Source organism: Rutidosis leptorrhynchoides, chromosome 3 (genome assembly GCF_046630445.1).
Source record: "Rutidosis leptorrhynchoides isolate AG116_Rl617_1_P2 chromosome 3, CSIRO_AGI_Rlap_v1, whole genome shotgun sequence".
Classification (NCBI taxonomy): Eukaryota; Viridiplantae; Streptophyta; class Magnoliopsida; order Asterales; family Asteraceae; genus Rutidosis; species Rutidosis leptorrhynchoides.
The window spans coordinates 15,986,869-16,005,897 of record NC_092335.1 but is presented as its reverse complement, the minus strand read 5'-3'; the positions used below and the strand labels follow the sequence as shown (position 1 = coordinate 16,005,897).

Here is a 19,029-nt window from a genome sequence, read left to right as displayed (position 1 = left end):
TCCACGGCTTAAGATCCGAGTATAATGGATTTATAGCCGCTGTGAGAGGATGACCTACTCAACCATCATTAATAGAGCTGGAGAATCTATTGGCAAATCAAGAGGCATTAGCCAAGCAGATGAATGAAGTAACCGTAAAAGACGGAGAAGATGCACTCTTCACCAATAAAAAGAAAGCAACATCTCGAAGACAAGAGGCGATGAAAGAAAGTAAGACATATGGGTGGAAGGGTCACCCAAAATCAAAAGGCAACGCTTCAGGGGGAGCTCAACAAGGAAGAAGAGATCATCGCCAACAATACGGGGAAAATGATAAGAGAAAGAATGGTGAATGCTTCAATTGTGGCAAGAAGGGTCATTTTGCTCGAGAATGTAGATTCCCCAGAAGGCGAACTTTCGAAGGAAATGTGGCCGCCGCAAGAGATGAGAAGAAAGAGGTCACATTCGAAGCAACCATTAATGAGGAAACATGGGATGCAGAAGCAGGACTCTCCGTTGAAGCTGACATGGATGATCAAGCTCTTGCAGCAACCTTAAAGTCAAAAATAAACTACAAAGATGATTGGATCATTGATTCTGGGTGCTCAAATCATATGACCAATGATGAGACGAAGCTGCAAGAAATGGAGGATTACAAAGGAAAGAGAGTCATGTTGACAGCCGACAATTCAAGGTTGTCTATTTCTCACATTGGAAAGACAATAATTCCAAGTGAAGGTGACTCTCATAAGCTCCAACTCGAGAAGGTGTATCTTGTCCCTGGCCTAAAGAAGAATTTACTGTCAGTACCACAATTGACAGCAGAAGGGAACTATGTGCTCTTTGGACCAGAAGATGTGTCCGTATTCAAGAGAGTGAAGGTGGTTGGCAATCCAATTATGCAAGGAAGAAGAATAGAGTCGGTCTATGTACTATCTGCTGAAACAGCATATGTGGATAAGACTCGGAAAAATGAGACGGCTGATCTTTGGCATGAACGTCTTGGGCATGTGGGCTACAACAAGTTAAAGGAGATGATGGTGAAACACGTAGTAAATGGGCTTCCTCAAATTGATATCCGAACAGATACAATATGTGCTGGATGTCAATTTGGAAAAGCTCACCAATTGCCATTCAAGGAGTCACAACATCAGTCCAAGACACCACTAGAGCTCATACACTCAGACGTCTTTGGCCCAGTTAAACAAACATCACTTGGAGGAATGAAGTATATGGTGACATTCATTGATGACTTCTCAAGGTATGTGTGGGTTTACTTCATGAAGGAAAAGTCGGAGACTTTTCAGAAGTTTAAAGAGTTCAAGAAGAAGATAGAAAGTGAGCTCAATAATAAGATTAGGTGCTTACGCACAGATAATGGAGGAGAATATTTATCGACTGAGTTCAATATCTATCTTGAGAAGCACAAGATTAGAAGACAATTAACTTGTCCCAATACTCCACAGCAGAATGGAGTGGCGGAACGCAAGAATCGTCACTTTGCCGAAACTTGTCGAAGTATGCTTCATGGTAAGAATGTACAAGGCAGATTTTGGGCCGAATGTATGAGGACGGCATCGTACGTGATTAACAGACTCCCACAAACAAAGTTAGGATATATTTCACCATATGAAAGATTATGGAAGATCAAACCAACCGTCAACCATCTCAAAGTTTTTGGATGTGTATGTTACGTCTTCGTGCCAGATCATCTACGAAGCAAATTTGAGAAGAAGGCAATTCGGTGCATTTTTGTCGGTTATGATGAATCAAGAAAAGGATGGAGATGTTGTGATCCAAATACCGGAAAGTGTCATACTTCAAGAAATGTGGTATTTGATGAAGCGTCTTCATGGTGGTCACCTCAAAAGATAGAGCTTCCAGAATCTCATGGATTAGAAGAAGTTCCAGAAGAGAAAGAAGAACATAAAGAGCACATATCGGATCCAATTAAAGAAGGAGATGGATCGTACTCTAAGGAAACGAGTCCATGGAAAACTGGGGTACATCAATCTACATTCGAAGAGGTTCGTCCAAGCCAAATGGATGCCGAGGAGCATGTGCAAGAATTACGGAGATCAACAAGACCGAGGCAACCTAATCCGAGGTATACCAATGCTGCTCATGTGGATGAATTAATACATATTGAGCCTTCCACTTATGAAGAAGCAGCACAAAGTCAAGAATGGCAGAAAGCGATGGAAGAAGAAATTAATGCACTAAAAGAAAACCAGACATGGAGTTTAGTTCCAAAGCCAAAAGATGTAAAACCAATATCTTGTAAATGGGTTTACAAGGTGAAGACTCGATCAGATGGCTCCATTGAAAGGTATAAAGCTCGACTTGTTGCTAGAGGTTTTTCTCAACAATATGGGCTGGATTATGAAGAAACGTTTAGTCCAGTGGCGAAGATCACAACAATTCGAGCTCTACTAGCTTTAGCCGCTAGCAAATCTTGGAAGCTGTGGCAGATGGATGTCAAGAACGCTTTCTTACATGGAGAACTTGACAAAGAAATTTATATGGAGCAACCAAGAGGCTTTGAGAACAAGTCTCATCCTGACCATGTCTGCAAATTAAAGAAACCACTATACGGCTTGAAGCAGGCTCCAAGAGCTTGGTACGGGAAGATTGGCGAGTTTTTAGTAAAAAGTGGTTTCACAGTTGCTCCTTCAGATTCTAGTTTATTTGTGAAACAAGATCAAGGAAAACTAGCCATAGTGCTAGTATATGTGGATGACTTAATCATCACGGGAGATCACTATGAGGAGATTCAAAGAACAAGAGAGAATCTGTCTATCATATTTCATATGAAGGAGCTTGGAGAACTCAAACATTTTCTTGGACTCGAAATAGAGCAGAAAAGAGAAGGATTATTTCTGGGACAACAGAAATATGCGCGAGATCTTTTACAAAAGTACGGAATGCTTAATTGCAAACCTATCTCAACTCCGATGGATCCGAATACAAAACTACGAGCAGATGAAGGAAAAAGTCTTCAAGATGTTACCATGTATCGAAAGATGGTCGGAAGTCTTATTTATCTCACACTAAGCCGGCCAGACATATCTTATGCAGTTGGAGTGGTTAGTCGATACATGAGCAATCCGAAGAAGCCTCACCTTGATGTTGTACGACGCATCTTAAGGTATGTTAAAGGCACTATTAACTTTGGCATTTTGTACAAGAAAACAAAAGAATGTCACGTGACTGGATATTGTGACGCCGATTACGCTGGAGACTATGATACACGACGGTCAACAACTGGATACATGTTTAGTCTTGGATCGGGAGTAATATCATGGTGCAGCAAGAGACAACCGACAGTATCCTTGTCAAGCACTGAAGCAGAATATCGATCGGCATCGTCAGCAACACAAGAAATTACATGGTTGAAACAACTAATGGAAGATCTTCATCAATCAACAGACTATCAAGTAGAGCTTTTCTGCGATAACCTATCAGCTATACGTCTAGCAGAGAATCCAGTCTTTCACGCAAGAACAAAACATATAGAAGTACACTATCACTATGTTCGCGAGAAGGTCCTTGAAGGGGAGATCAAGATGGTGCCAACAAAGACAGATGAACAGGTAGCAGATATATTCACCAAGAGCCTAAGTAAATCGAAGTTTACAAAATTCAGAGAAGCACTTGAAATGGTCTGCAAGACATCGTTGGAAGAAAATTTGCATTGAGGGGGGAGTGTTAAAATACAATGCAAATTTAGAATAATATGGAATTAGTAAATGTATATGGGTAAAATATCTAGATATTAATATGTATAAGAAAATATCTAGATATTAGAATATGAGAGAAAAATCTAGAAATTGAAATGTAAAAGAAAAATCTAGATATTTGTAGGTTGTAGAAATATCTAGATATTTATATATCCATGGAAATATCTAGGTTCTAGAATGTTCCATGGAGTAGTATAAATATGGGAGGAGATTTCATTTGTGTTGTGTGAAGTTGTGAGAGTGAAATAAGAAGTGAGTTGTGAAGAAGAGAAGAAGAGTGTGAGTTAGCGAAAGTAGAGAAGAGAAAGCTTGTAAGTAATATTGTAATTGTAATTTAATATAAGTGTTTTTGTTAAGTTTCCCTATCAAGCCTTAGTTTGTGTTTAAGTTCTTAGTGCACTTTTGTTGTTCTTATTATATGGTCGGCTCTGCCGCCTAAGTAATATATGGTCGGTTATACCGCCTAAAGATATATGGTCGACACTGTCGCCTAAGTACATTGTGCACTAAGGATTTATAAAATTAAAGGCTAACCAACGTCAAAGTGTTGGTGTAGTGAGTCTAGTATAGTCTAGGTCCTCTATAGTGGGTGTGTTGGGCTCGTCGAAGCTTCCAACACAGTGTTCCATTTATTCTAAAGGGTTAAAGTAAAAAATAGGCTACAAACTTACACAAATGTACCGATGTTGCCCACAAACTCATTTCCGTCCTACTGTCGCCTACAAACTTTCAAAAAGTGTTCCAATGTAAACAAAAACTTTCAAAGAGTGTACCAATGTAAACAAAAATGACTTGCTACCGCCTAAACCGGTCAAAATTGACACGTGTCGTTCGTGGATTGGATCTTAATTCTTAAAAAAAAAAAAGTTTCAGGTCAAAATTAGTATGTAACAGGTCAAAACGCCAAAATGTTGATATTAGCACATTTTTTCAAAGTTTGTAGACGACAGCAGGACGGAAATGAGTTTGTGGGCGACATCGGTATATTTGTGTAAGTTTGTAGCATATTTTTGACTTTAACCCTATTCTAAATTTTAATCCCTTCATCTATACAAAATTCCATGTATCACTGCTGCTTTTATTTATTTATTTAAATATCATGGAAACGTATGACTAAAGCTTTAAATTATATATTTTTTTCCGGCAAAAATAACGAAAACTCATATAGAAACGAGGTCGTTTTTCAAAGGAAAACGCCCTCAACAAAGAATACAAATGAACGGGGAAGCTCGCACCTGGAAAGCAACCATCTAAACAAAAACTATCTATAAACGAGCCTTCCCTAAAAAACAAAGTAACTGAATGAAAACGACAAACGGAAAATCACGAGACAAACTCAACCTATCAACCTCTATTTCCCGCCCTTTTCAGCTTACCATTAACCGTCTCTTTCAAAATGTTCTTCCCGGATCGATTCTCAATCTTGTAAGATAACACAGTAACAGATCCATCACCCGGAACGCTCTCCTCGGCCAAGCGTGTCATCACTTCATCGAATGCCGCGAAAGCCTCCATGGACATATTTCATTTCCCGATAGCCGAACCGCAGTCTCTTCCATCATGAGAACCCATAAACAAGTTCTGGATTGCATCCCCGTAATCCAAGTCATCAATGTGATCTTTAAACTAGTAAGTATCCGAAGTAGAAGCCCCATTCACCTTCTTTCTTGACCTCGGATTAGCTTCACAAAGCAAACTTATTGAAACCTCTCTATTCAAGACGTACTACGATTTACAAAAACCTCCGCACGATGGGGCCTCACAATCACAATATCTTCTTCCACACTTAAAATACTACAGTATTAAATGGTGGAACAAAGTGCTCTATCCTACAACTTGCTAAAAATAAAACATCACTTCATGGGGGTGAGAACCTTTGTCATACTCCAAAAGCATTTTTTTTTTTTTTATTTTGAGATAAAGAGAATCAAAGAAATAATTAATGATGTGAAACATAATGAAACTTTGGTCTGTGTGTTCGTTGATCTGCTTGTCATATACACTGGTAATGGTAATATAAGATGCATTGTGCACTTTCTTTATTTTATTTATTTTTTTTTTCTTTCTGATGGTTGCAATCAATGAGGCATGAGTTGATAGGCATTGCATGGTGGTGATCTGATCTGTAAAATTTCGTACTAGTGTACAGTGAGTCAGCTGATGACATGCCAGTAGACCCGAATAAGCGATCAGCAACTTGGCTTATTCTATGCATGAGTACTCATGACATGCAGCAAAGGGAAAAAGCCAACTTAATCTGATGAATAAAGGTAATATATCAATCTAATTAATCAGGTTCCACATAGCATTATACAATTTTCATCATGATCTACTGAACAACTTGAACATTAATATTAATAACAGAGAAAAACTAAGTTTGGAATTTGTAGTCTAACTTATTAATGAAACCTGGTGCAGCAAATATTCTGATTAATCTTTTTAAGTACAGAACAGACTGCGTATTGTACATCAACACTACGTTTTAATTTAAAGTTTTCAACTATAAGCACAAACCTCGGTTGCCTAACCCTGCACCTGATACCGTGTTGGTTGGAACGAGAGACCGGAATTGGTGGCTCGTGGCAGCAGGTGGATGGTGGTGATATCATGAATGCTAGGCCTCCTTTTTTCTTTCCCTTCGGAATGTTGCCTTGCGTAGTACTTTTGTGCGTGACTTGCTACTTGTGTTGGTGTTTTTGTCATCACAAAGTTGCGCGAAATGTTTCTCCAGTCTCCTTTTCCGTGAACTTGAAGACCCATCAAGAATCGCCTATAATGCGCACAATTCAAGTTAAGCTCAAAGTGTTTGAAATTTAAGTATAAAATTAGTGGCAGATCCAGGAAATTTTTTGACGTGCAAAACATTAAAAATTTGGAAAAACAAGTAAACGAGGGCAAAATGTCTACTTTTAACATATAAAAACTCTAAATGTCAAACTTTAACAAATAAATACACTATGCAAAATTTGAGTCGTCGGAGGCAGTTGACCCCGGTTGACCCTTCATATGCCCGCCCCAGTATAAAATAAAAGCCATTTTTTCGGTTTTGTTTTTTAGAACCACAAGAATTAAGATTAAGATAGACATTCACCTATGTTCTTCTTCGGTCCAAGGTACACCTTTTCGCCTTTCGTGGTCAAAGGATCTTGACCTGAAAAGCCTATTCCCGAAAGAATTGAACCCACGATTTTGAACCAAATATGATTCAGGATCTTCAATCAAACCAGACTCTATATTATTGATATCAGCTTTCAGTTCTTCATATTGTTCTCTAACCTCATACTCTGACTTCCCAGGAACAAAAGCAGCCACATTTGACCACCTATCTGGCGTCTCTGTATCGAATATAGCCAGAGCACTTTCGAACCATTTGTTTTGTTCTTTTGTCCACTCCGAAATCTTACTCTTTTGCATCGTATGATTGTGCTCGAATTGTGTAAGAATGAGTAGCTGTTGGCAATCCTAATACGCAGGAAAGTTTAGAATCATATTATGGGAATCAGATCATTAAAATACTTTTCAAGATTTAATAGAACATATTCAAGAATCTTGAATTGACCCATCAATTCAAGAATCAAGAAGGCAATAAAAAAGATACTAACCTGTTAAATCATACTAATCAAATACCAAACTAAGAAACATTATTAAAAGGTAAGGTATAGTTATATGAAAAAAACATGCAACAACTTAAAAGTAATACGGAGTATGTTCTATTTTTTTTTTTTCTTGAATAAAACAAAAAGGCTTTACCTCTTGTAGCAGAATTAAAACTTCTTTTGATTGGCAGTTTGATTTGATTGTAGATGAACCCAGAGTGATTGAACAAGGAGGCTACAAACTACAAAGTTGTGAATTTCAGTGTGCTTTCTGCTATTTATATACAAAGTTTTGTATAGTTTGTGTGAATATAGAGTACTTTAATGGCTGCTATTATGGGCTTTACTTTACAAACCTTTAATGATTAAATTAAAAAGTTAGCAAGATTTGGCATGACAATGAATGATACATTTGCCTTTTCATTTCCAGTATTATATTATTGTCATTTGCTCATACAATGGCAATCAATAGCAAATATCTTTCATTTTTTTAACAGCTATATACCTTTTTCCCATGCACTCATGATTTATTGATCTTAAACATAATGTACATTTTATATTTATGCTGTATTTCTCTTGAAATAATGAATTACAGGACATGTTATTTAACTTATTGACATCTTACTGAACACTTTGTTACTATGCAAACAACTTATTGATTGAAGTAAAAGGAGCAATCCTTTTATATTAAAAAATGGAAAATGCATTAGTTTGCTACAATATTATTTTTTCGTGGACAGTTTATTTTTCTGAAGACATAATTATTCTGTATGCAATCTCCAGACTTAGAAATATGCTTCTAAGTGCTGCAGATAGGATTTAGTTATTTTACAGATATTAAAACAAACAGTCTTCTGTATTCAGCATGCAAACCTTAGAACTACATCTTCTCTTCTCTACAGACATGCTCCGGAAATCTTTAGACAAAAACGTCTTAAAAAACAAACAGCACCTAAGTGTCGTTAATTTGCTTTCACTTGGTAAGCAAAAGATTCGTATTTGGGATAGAAAGGTGGTTTTTGGTGTCACATTCAAAACGTTACATTTCTATGAACGTCTAAACAAAGGGTTTTTAGTGTGCAGTGGCAACAACTAAACGACGAAACCCACTTCTTTGAACTGTCGAAAGACCAATTGAGACAAAGAGTGGCCGTTAAAGTGTTGGTGACAGTATAAAAGTGGGTACGAAAATTCGAAGAAAGGGCCAAAGCAAATGTACCAAATGAGCAATTATTTGATGCAAATAATTAGTGAAAGGCGAAAAGGAAAAAGAAAGGGAAAGGGTCAAGTGGAAACAACTTAACGGTGCATTTACACTTCTTTTTTTCCCAATGAGTTATGCATGGGGTTCATATCAGACTATATAAAAGTGTCCTGCCACAAATTAGTACGTATTAGACATAAAATCATGTAAAATACATGTGTTCGATTCGTCACATATTCCCACTATGACGGAGGTGCGGGCCCCATATCAATTATTAAAGTTGTGACGATGATTATGGTAGTTATTCCTAGATATTTATTCTATGAAAATGATTTCAGAACAACTTATTCTACAACTCTGCAGTGCAGTAGTAAACATGTGTAGTACAAAAATACAAGTTACTGCATTTCTAGAATAGTTACTTCTTACCATGGTAACAAAATGGAGCCTTTAGCTCATTCGATAGAGCGTCTGTTTTATAAGCAGAATGTTCTGATTCGACCCTACGTTAATTTCTTCATTACATCAAATAGATTTTTTCCAGTAACAGTTTGAAAGTTGCAAGTACTTGATTACAAAACTTAAATGTCCATTAGATATATATATTGAAAACTTTCATTGGATCCTTAGTAATATATGTTTACAAAACAAAGATGATGTGGTGTAATCAAGTATTTAAGCTGAGGCACCAACAGGGACACCCGACTTGAGCCTTGATGACCCGTATAGTGTCTCTTCAAACCTGATGATCTCATTTTTAGAACCATAAGCTACTTGAGTCCGATCATCAAGGTTTACGATCACCTTATCTAACACAGACTGTGTTCCGTCACTGCTGTAACCACCAGCATTTTCAATCAATAGTCCTAAAGGAGCCACCTCGAATAGAAGCCTTAACTTGGCTTTTGTTGTTGGTGATATCACATTTGTGAATACACCCTTTTCTTTCACAATAATCTGAAAAATAAATAAAGATTACTTTTAACTGAATAACTGCACACAAGACCCATGTAGTTAACTGCAATGCCTAAAAATTTGATCTTTTGTGACTGAAATGTAAAGATATTGACCTGGTTAACATCAGGCACCATTCCACCAGTGTATCGTAAAGTGTACTTCTCTTTGACGTAGTAGTTGATTAGCTGCATTTGATCACCAATGAATCATTAAAAATAATAAACACAATTAGTTGAAGTATTTAACTTTTTCTTGTTTTTTTGATGAGTAAAACAAGAAGGCTAAGGGATCAAGAATTAAGACCGTGTCATATTGTGGGTTGTCGAAAGTGGCTCTCAAATTTCCAGGGGAAAACATCTTTCCTTCTGAAATTTCTGTTGTTTCTTTCACATGTTGCCATTTTCCTAAAACAAAACATGAAACATTTGTTGTAAATGTACGATAAATATAAGACACTTAATCTTGAAATCAAAAGTATATTATGATTTACCTTCGTCGAGAAGAAGAAACTCATGGGTTCCAGGGTAACCCTTGATAGCAAGAACGTAAGTTGTTCTTGGTCCGTAAATACCCATGGCTGCAGCAACTTGGTCTCCTCCAGTCACACCGGTTAGCTTATCTCCTGGCCATACGCCAAAGATGGTCCCCACGGTGAAGTTTGTGTCAACAATGCTGGACCCATCAAGAGGATCAAAAGCCACGCTGAATCCACCTGCTCATTCACAGTATTATGGATCATCAACTTAATAATAATGCCACATCATCACGTATATTATGTATTATGTATTATGTATTATGTATATATATAACGTTGTTTACCTTCAACTGGACCACCCATGTCTTGAAGCTCTGGAACTTCTTCAGAACAAGCATATTTGCAGAAATGCGAGTGAGTCAATGCCTATGAAGGTTTTCAGGAAAATAAAATAAAATTAGGCTTCTTCATAAATTACTTATTTTATTACCCTGAATCAAGAAGATTAATTTTTAATGTAAGTTTTGAATCTAACATCAAAAAGTAGCTTGTCAGCAAGCATGTCGACTGCGAGCTGTTCATCACCAAATGAGTTGACACACGCGGTCCCACCACAAGATGCAGTCCGGACTTTAAATGCGATTGTTCTGATAGCTTCACTCATGCATGTCAACAATCTGATCAAACCTTTGTCTGGGGTTGCCTTTGATAAGAAATCTTCCTTCAAACATTTTAAAACTCGAACGTGAGTTCCATATTATACATAAGGTACTCAAATGGGTAGAAATAGTTTGAACTATCTGTCTTGTTTCCATGGTAAACTTACCAGACTTTCACCGATTTCACATTTGGTTACGAGTGACGAATTCTGTGTCTTTGAAACCTTGATAGACGATCTTGGCGTCACCCTCAATGCTTCTCCAAATAACGAGCTTGATTTTAAACTCTATGAATAAGAATAGCGTTTAAAAGTTAGATATGCATCATCATAACTAAGGCGATTAGAGCTTATATCCATTCATATATGAACAATGATAATGCTGAAACTTGGTGACTTAAGGAATCACTAATTCTAGTCTTATGTTGGAAATTTCATATTTCACAGTTTTAGTATAATAGGACTGATTTGAATTTTAATAATTTTCCATATTGGTAAAAAAGACAGTATCTTTTTAACTGTAAAATAAAATACTCACTATCTAGCTAGTGTTTATGTCATGTGTCCATTTGAAATATTGTTAACTAATTGTATTTTATCCTTAATTACAAGTATTTCACGAGTTTGTTAAACAAACCGCGTAACAAACTTTTACCATTTTTTATTTCGTCGAACCAAATTGATTAACTATAAAGAGTGACAAGATCTATTCTATAGGCTCGTACCTCTATATTCTTGATTTCTAAAAAACTATCTAAATAGTGGATTTAAACATCTGTTTTGCGTCAGAAACCAAACAATCATGTTTTAATCCACACCAAACTGATTAAATTCTATATTGAGCATTGCAGTTTGACCAGTTTACCAATTCATATAGAAATATAGAATCTCATCTCATTGGCATATTACATGCATAATACATATTAAAAGTCATTACTAATCATTATTAATTATTAAGTATTTAAAATGATTATTCATAATGAATAATGATTAGTAATGAAACTGAAGCATGAATTGATGTATTAATACCTTGGTGGTGAATGATGGAGAAATGGACCTTGGTGATGCAAATGAAGTAGTATGTTGAGAAGCAACACTTGGTAAGATTGTCCCACGTGCAAAGCATGCTACCCCTGTCTCCATGTTTTATATGTTCCTCTTAAGCTTCAAAGATGAAGCTGAATTAGAAGAAGCAACAATGTTTTAGTAACTGGTGTTTAAGTGTGAATTTGGTTGAATGGCTACTTCAGCAGATAAGCAGGCAACTATGAGATGACACGTGGCAATGATTGAATGGATAGATATGGTTTTGATGGAGGAGTATGGGGTTGAGGTTTATAACTCATCTTTTCAAGATTTATGTGGCTATCATATACATATGTGAATGCGATGATGATGATGATGATGATGATGATGATGATGATGATGATGTTATATGGGTGATTATTATTTTATCCCTTTTTTTTTTTTTTAGTTAATTGATTAAATTTTAAATCTCAGTTCAATGGTAGTAATGATAAATTAATTAAAGAACTGCTTAACATTGTAATTAACAGATTGAGAATTTATGCTTGACACCGTAATTGGAATATAATAATTGTACTAGTGAAATGACCCGTGGAACCACGGGTTGTTTAAACGAAATAGTTTAATGATATGTTTTAGATATTAAGTGAACGTAAATACTAAAGTCATTTAGTTTAATGACTCGTGGAATCACAGAGTCCGACTAAGAAATTCGTCAGCTGAACATTTCATCAAACACCTAAAATGCATATTAAACAATCAACGTTCAATCATAAGAGATACTAATATTGATTGTTATTTTATTTTAAAAGTGTAAATTAAAATATAAATTTAGAATTAGTTTCTTTCTGCCTAGCTTTTATACATTCTCGTACTCAATTCAAATAATTAATTAAAATAATTCAAAATTATTTAATTTTAATAATTAAAATAATTATTAATAAGACTTAATAATAATAATTAATTAATAAGATTTAATTTTAATTCAAAATTATTTAGGTTAATGACATCACCCACCATGCTTAAATTGTTTTCTTTTGTCTTTTGATTTTTTTAATAAAGTTAACCTAATGTTGATATCATCATTATAGTTTTTAAATGGAATATATAAATAATTGTAATTTGTCGTCGACGAGGCTACTTCTTCTTCTTTCGAAATGAGAAGAATAGCGTAGTCAAAGTAGGCCAAGTCTTTCACTTGATGGATTGATGGGTTTTTAAAGTGATGTAAAAAGTATATAAAATAACATAACATATTCAAGTTAAATTGCATATATCAAATTAAAACAAAATTCATCATAAACCAAATTTTTATCATATTTATACTATATACTATACTAGTATCATATATCATATAACTAGCTTAACCCGCAGAGTTTGCAATAAAGTTGTGAAGTATAGAAAATTTTGAGTATGGTCTTGTAAGAAATTGTTAGAAACTATGTATGATAAACAACTGATAGCAAAGAATTTAGTTAAACAAAATCTAAAATGTAAAAGAAGATTATAATAAATAAAAAAAATTAATCTAAAGTTGCAGTGGATAAACATCAAATATCATAAATCGATCAAGTATTAATTTATCATTGGATAGTAATAGTTTGTAACTAACTGTGATTGTGACGACTTTTCCACAGTTCATTCAATGTAAGAAAACATTTGAAGTAGTGATTTAGTGTTACTATTAAAACAACTTGTTTTTCCTTCAAGACCGTTCGCATATCCGTTCAAAGTACACTCTCCATTGAACATATAAGAGGACAAGAGCAGTCGAAAAAAGGGTTTGAATAATTTTATTTACTCCTTCTTGTCATAATCCAATTGTGTATGTCCAAATTTTTATATTTTGGTTGTATCAAATAGAGGTGTTATATAGTTGGTTTCTGATCGATTAATTTAAAAGTTGAACCAAATTATAATAGGAAAGCATTAATTCGAATCTGAATTTGGTTCTCGGCTCAGTTTTCAAATCCAAATTCCATTTTCATTCAGTTAACTATTTTAGTTTTTCAAATTCAGTTAACAAATAACCGAATTCAAAATCAAAATTCAACTAATAATATACTCGTATCAATTTATTAATTTATAAACCACAAATCGTTTAAAATTAAAATTCAACTAATAATATATCAATTTATTAATTTATATATCACAAATCGATTTCAAAATCAAAAGTCGAGTTAAAAATAAATTTTTAAGGTCAATTAGTTAAAATTATATTTTCTTAATTTTTGTTTATGTATTGATTTTTGGTTTTGTTTATGAAAATTTCAAATAAAACAGATGGAAACGAATAAACTGAGTAAACCGAAAATCAAACCCATGTACACATGAAATCTAACAATTAATATTAATATTTAATTATTAGTAATAATTGTTGTAATTTAGGAGTTTATAACTACCTTTGGCCTAAGCTTATTACACAATATTTGAATATGAAAGAGTAATAATGGATGGAGATAGAAAGATATATTTCATATATGTATATGAATGGGTGTAAATAACTGATTACATGGTGTACATATATATACTAAAATTTGATACTGTGTATAGTCAACGCAATCATTGTTGAAATTGTCAGCCATTTTTTTTTTGGCATTATCATAACACTCCCCCTTGGATGACAATTTATTTTAAATAGATATCAACTAGTACTGCCTCATTAAAAACCTTGCTAAAGAAAAACCCAGTGGGATAAAAACTTTAGTCAAGGGAAAAAGAGTGCAGCATAGAGTTGACTCCCCCTCAAGTAGACATCTCTGAACTGTTACATCTTTTAAACATGCCTCATGCCAATATTGTGAACGTGTGTTCTGAAAATAGCAGTTGGGAGTGCTTTGGTGAAAAGATTAGCAGAGTTTTTACTGGATTGAACATATCTCATTTCAATCTGGTTGTCCTTAATGAGATCTTGAGTATATGAGAAAAATCTAGGAGGTATGTGTTTTGTTCGGTCACTTTTGATATACCTTTCTTTCATTTGTGCTATGCAAGCTGCATTATCTTCATAGATAGTTGTTGAACTTTTATCGTGTAAGAATCAGTAATGAGTTGTGTCATTGATCTCAACCAAAAATATTCCCGAGTAGCTTCATATAATGCAATCACTTCGTCATGATTTGATGATGTTGCAACAAGTGTTTGTTTTAAGAACGCCATGATTTTGTGGTACCTCCATTTAGGAATCATATCGAGTTTGAGATTTATCTTTATGATGATTTGATGAATGACCTCCATATACATAATCAACCAAATCTTGTTTTGAAGCGTAAGAATAAAATAATTTTAAATCGGCAGGTCCTCAAGGGTATCAAAATATGTGTTTGATCCCATTCCATTGTCATTTGGTAGAAGTTGAGATGAATCTTGCCAACAAATTAACTGCAAAAGAAATGTCAGGTCTTGTACAATTTATAAGATACATAAGAACCTCAATTGCACTAAAATATGGAACTTCCGATCTGTTAAGCTCTTCATGATCTTCACAGGGATGAAATAGATCAGTGTCAATATTGAGTGATCTAAAAAAAAATGTTTAAAATCTTTTCGGTATAAGTTGTTTGATGTACAAGTAAATCATTAGGGCATATGCTCAATTTACAATCCAAGGTAATACTTGGTTTTTCCGAGATCTTTTATTTCAAATTCTTTCTTTAGAAGTTGAATGACTTCATGAATCTCTTTATTTGTATCTATGATGTTAAGATCATCGATATAAACAACTATAATCACATATTTGGATGTCGTTTTCTTAATGAAAACACATGGGCAAATAAGATTATTTGTATACCCTTTGCTTATCAAGTAATCACTTAATCGGGTATATCACATGCGATCCAATTGTTTCAACCCATATAAAGACCTTTGTGATTTAACGGAATACATTTCATTGGATTTTGCATTTGATGCTTCTAATTCCTTAAATCCTTCATGTATATTCATGTGTATATCACAATCAAATGATTCATTTAAATAAGTAGTAATAACATCCATTAGATGTATTTCTAAATCTTTAGAAATTGCCAGGCTGATTAAGTAATTTCATCCATAACAGGAGAATAAGTTTTCTCATAATCATATTCTGGTCTTTGAGAGAAGTTTTGAGTTACAAATCTAGCTTTACCTTATAACTTTATTTTTCTCATTTATTTTTGGATAAAAATTCATTTATATTCCATATATTTCACAATGATAACTATTGATATGAAAACTTTTCTTTATTGAGCGATTCAAATTTAGCTCGTATTGTTTCTTTCTATTGAGCTCAGTCGTGTCTATTTTGACATTTAATGACAGATTTTGATTCTTGATCATCATCATCATTCATGATGTCATATGCAACATTATATGAAAATATCTCATCAAGATTTTTCATTTCATTTTGGTTCCATAATATTTTTAAATGTGCATAATTGATTGCAATTTTCGTATTGACATCATCAATCTCCTCTGCAGAAGGAGTATTGATTTGTGGTTATTCTTGAACACTTTCTTTTACCTCATTATTAGCTGATTTTCTTTTACGAGGATTTTTATCTTTGGAACCAATTGATCTCCCACGTTTCTGCCGTAGCAAAGACTCATGAGTGACATTATTGCCAGCTTTTGTAATTTCAATTCTAGCTGAAGCATTTACTGCTGGTATATATGATTTAGTCACTTATTTTTTGTATCTTTAAATGCATAAAGTAATTAATTTGCAAGTTCTTGCATATGCATTATATTTGAACTTTCTTTTCGCATTCTTTTGTGCGATGATCAATATTCCTTAATTGATGTTCACACCATGAAACATCATTTTATTTATATTTCATTTCTCCCCCTAATATAGGGAACAATGTTTCATTAAAGTGACAATCGGCAAAACTTGCTGTAAAAACATCACCCGTCATGGGTTCAATATATCTTATGATTGAAGATGTTTCATATCTAACATATATTTCAATCTTTCTTTGAGGAACCATTTGTTGTGGTTGTGCAATTAAAAATACACTGCACAACCAAATGTTCTAAGATGGAAAATATTTGGTCTCCACCAAAATTAAGTTGGTAATGGAGAATATTTATAACTTGCACTTGATTTAATGCGAATTAATGTCACATCATGTAAATTTACATGTCCCCATATAAATATTGCGAGTTTTGTACTCATTACCAATTGTCTAGTTATTAGCTGCAAGTGTTTATCTATTGATTCAGCTAAACCAATTTTGTGTATGCACATGAGCAACTGGATGTTCAACAATAATCCCTGTAGACATATAATAATCATTAAATGCTTGAGATGTTAACTTACCAGCATTATCAAGTCTCATCATTTTAATGGTGTAATCAGAATAACGTGTTCTTAATTTAATAATTGGTGCAAGAAACTTTGCAAATGCCATATTACGGCTTGATAACACACAAACATGAGACCATCCGATAGATGCGTCTATTAGAACCATGAAATATCAAAATGGTCCACATGATGGATGAATTGGTCCATATATATAACCTTGAATTCTTTCAAGAAACATTGGTGATTCTTTCTCAATATTATTTTCATTAATCACCATATGTGCTTTTCATTAATCACCAAATGTGCTTTTCATTAATCACCAAATGTGCTTTTCATTAATCACCATATGTGCTTTTTCATTAATCACTATATGTGCTTTTTCATTAATCACTATATGTGCTTTTCATCATATATCCTTTTCACCATATGCGCTTTTAATCATATGCGCTGCGCTTTTCATCATATGCACCTTTCATCATATGCGCTTTTAATCATATGCACTGTGCTTTTAATCATATGCACTTTTCATCATATGCGCTTTTTATCATATGCGCTTCTGGTACATTTATATATGTATAATGTAAACCAGGACTAAGCCTTGGTAGTTTTTTCAACCACATGATTCTTGTCGGTGATGCATAAATATTTCTCATTTTCTGTTATCATTTACTGATAATCATATCCATTATGATATATAATAGAGAAACTTAATCAATTTCTCTTTGATTTTGAGAGAAAACAAATCATTATTTACCAGAAAATTTGTACCATTTGGTAACATGAATTTTGCCATTTCTTTTTATCAAGTTCGCAGGACCTGATATAGTATTAATAATTCTTTCAGTTGATTTCAAATTAATGAAATATTTCTTAGATTTGATTATAGTGTGTGTTACCACTATCTGCAATACATAGGTCTCTACCATTTAATTGATGTTGTATTTTAGCAAGATCATACTAAAACTTTAAATAAGATAAGCAAATAACGAGTAATATTTTAGCAAAATAATCAAATTAATTTACCTGCAACCAAGTTACAATCTGAAGTACATAAAAGATAACACTTAATAAACATATATATGTAGTATCATTTAAGAATGGTGACCCTAGTGATTACATTCGATCACTTATTTAAGATACAAATTTTTCTGTGCAAGTAGGTGAAATAGTAATGAAATATATTATCTAAATTTACTGTACATTTATCACTAGATCTAAATTCATTTGGATTCATGTGAAAATTGCATCCACCTTCTTTGACTTTAGTATCATAACAAGTTGAATTATTAGTATACATCTCGATATTTATTTTATGAGACATGAATGAAGGTCTTTTGAGGGAATTCACAAATAAAGTATTACTTCCCATTAGAAAAGTCTTTTGATGAAATTTATAATTTTTTTTTAAATAAAAATAAAAACCTTTTCCTATTTTCCATACTATTTTTCAACTTCACTAGCAAAATATGAAGTCTAGTGTCTGGGTCACAAATTGCTTTGGAACTATGTTTTCCCCGTTATCATCTATAGAATATAGTCCATGTTGTAAAAAGACTTGAGCAAAGTCAAAGGTCAAATTATAATTAGTAATATATAATACATATGCCCACTAATCTTGTGATATTCGAATCTCAACAAAAATGTAACTTTAAATAACATGGTTGGCAGTGGCGGAACTAGGAATATATTTGACTGGGGGCGAAATTTTTATTGAAAGCGTTCGGATTATAAAAAGTGCACGAAATTTCGTCAAAATATTACTCCCTCCGTCTCAGATTAATTGTCCAGTATTTTTTTTTTTCGGATGTCCCAAATTAATTGTCAAAATCTAAATATGGAAAGTAATTTTAACGAAGTTTACAATATTTTCCTAATGAATTAATTAAATTACAAAAGTGATAGGGTTTTTATTTTATTAATTAAGGGTAAAATTTTAAAGTTAAAAAAAAATCAGAAAAAATACAGTGTGATAATAATAGTTTTTAAACTATGTGCTTTTTTTCTCAGGACAATTATTCTAAAACGGATGGAGTAGTAAACTTGCCAATACATAAAATAACAACTTAAAATTGTCAATATATTTCATGCTTCAATTGACCGATTATTATTTTCT

The 19,029-nt window shown here is 33.5% G+C and overlaps 2 protein-coding genes across 2 annotated transcripts; both read right to left on the bottom strand.

The window, feature by feature from the left end:
- Positions 1–6,133: 6,133 nt before the first annotated feature.
- LOC139895778 (transcription factor DIVARICATA-like) lies at positions 6,134–7,512 on the bottom strand. Its single transcript, XM_071878315.1, has 3 exons — positions 7,470–7,512; positions 6,811–7,169; positions 6,134–6,489 (listed from the first exon to the last, which is right to left on the bottom strand). Exons 2-3 carry the CDS (start codon positions 7,131–7,133, stop codon positions 6,243–6,245), a joined length of 570 nt encoding a protein of 189 aa, XP_071734416.1. The 5' UTR covers positions 7,134–7,169; positions 7,470–7,512; the 3' UTR covers positions 6,134–6,242.
- A 1,575-nt stretch (positions 7,513–9,087) lies between these two features.
- Positions 9,088–11,849, bottom strand: LOC139895777 (sedoheptulose-1,7-bisphosphatase, chloroplastic). The gene is made up of 8 exons (XM_071878314.1): positions 11,639–11,849; positions 10,778–10,897; positions 10,487–10,672; positions 10,296–10,377; positions 9,967–10,188; positions 9,780–9,880; positions 9,590–9,661; positions 9,088–9,476 (listed from the first exon to the last, which is right to left on the bottom strand). The coding sequence occupies exons 1-8, from the start codon at positions 11,750–11,752 to the stop codon at positions 9,195–9,197; spliced, it is 1,179 nt and encodes a 392-aa protein (XP_071734415.1). The 5' UTR covers positions 11,753–11,849; the 3' UTR covers positions 9,088–9,194.
- Positions 11,850–19,029: the final 7,180 nt, after the last annotated feature.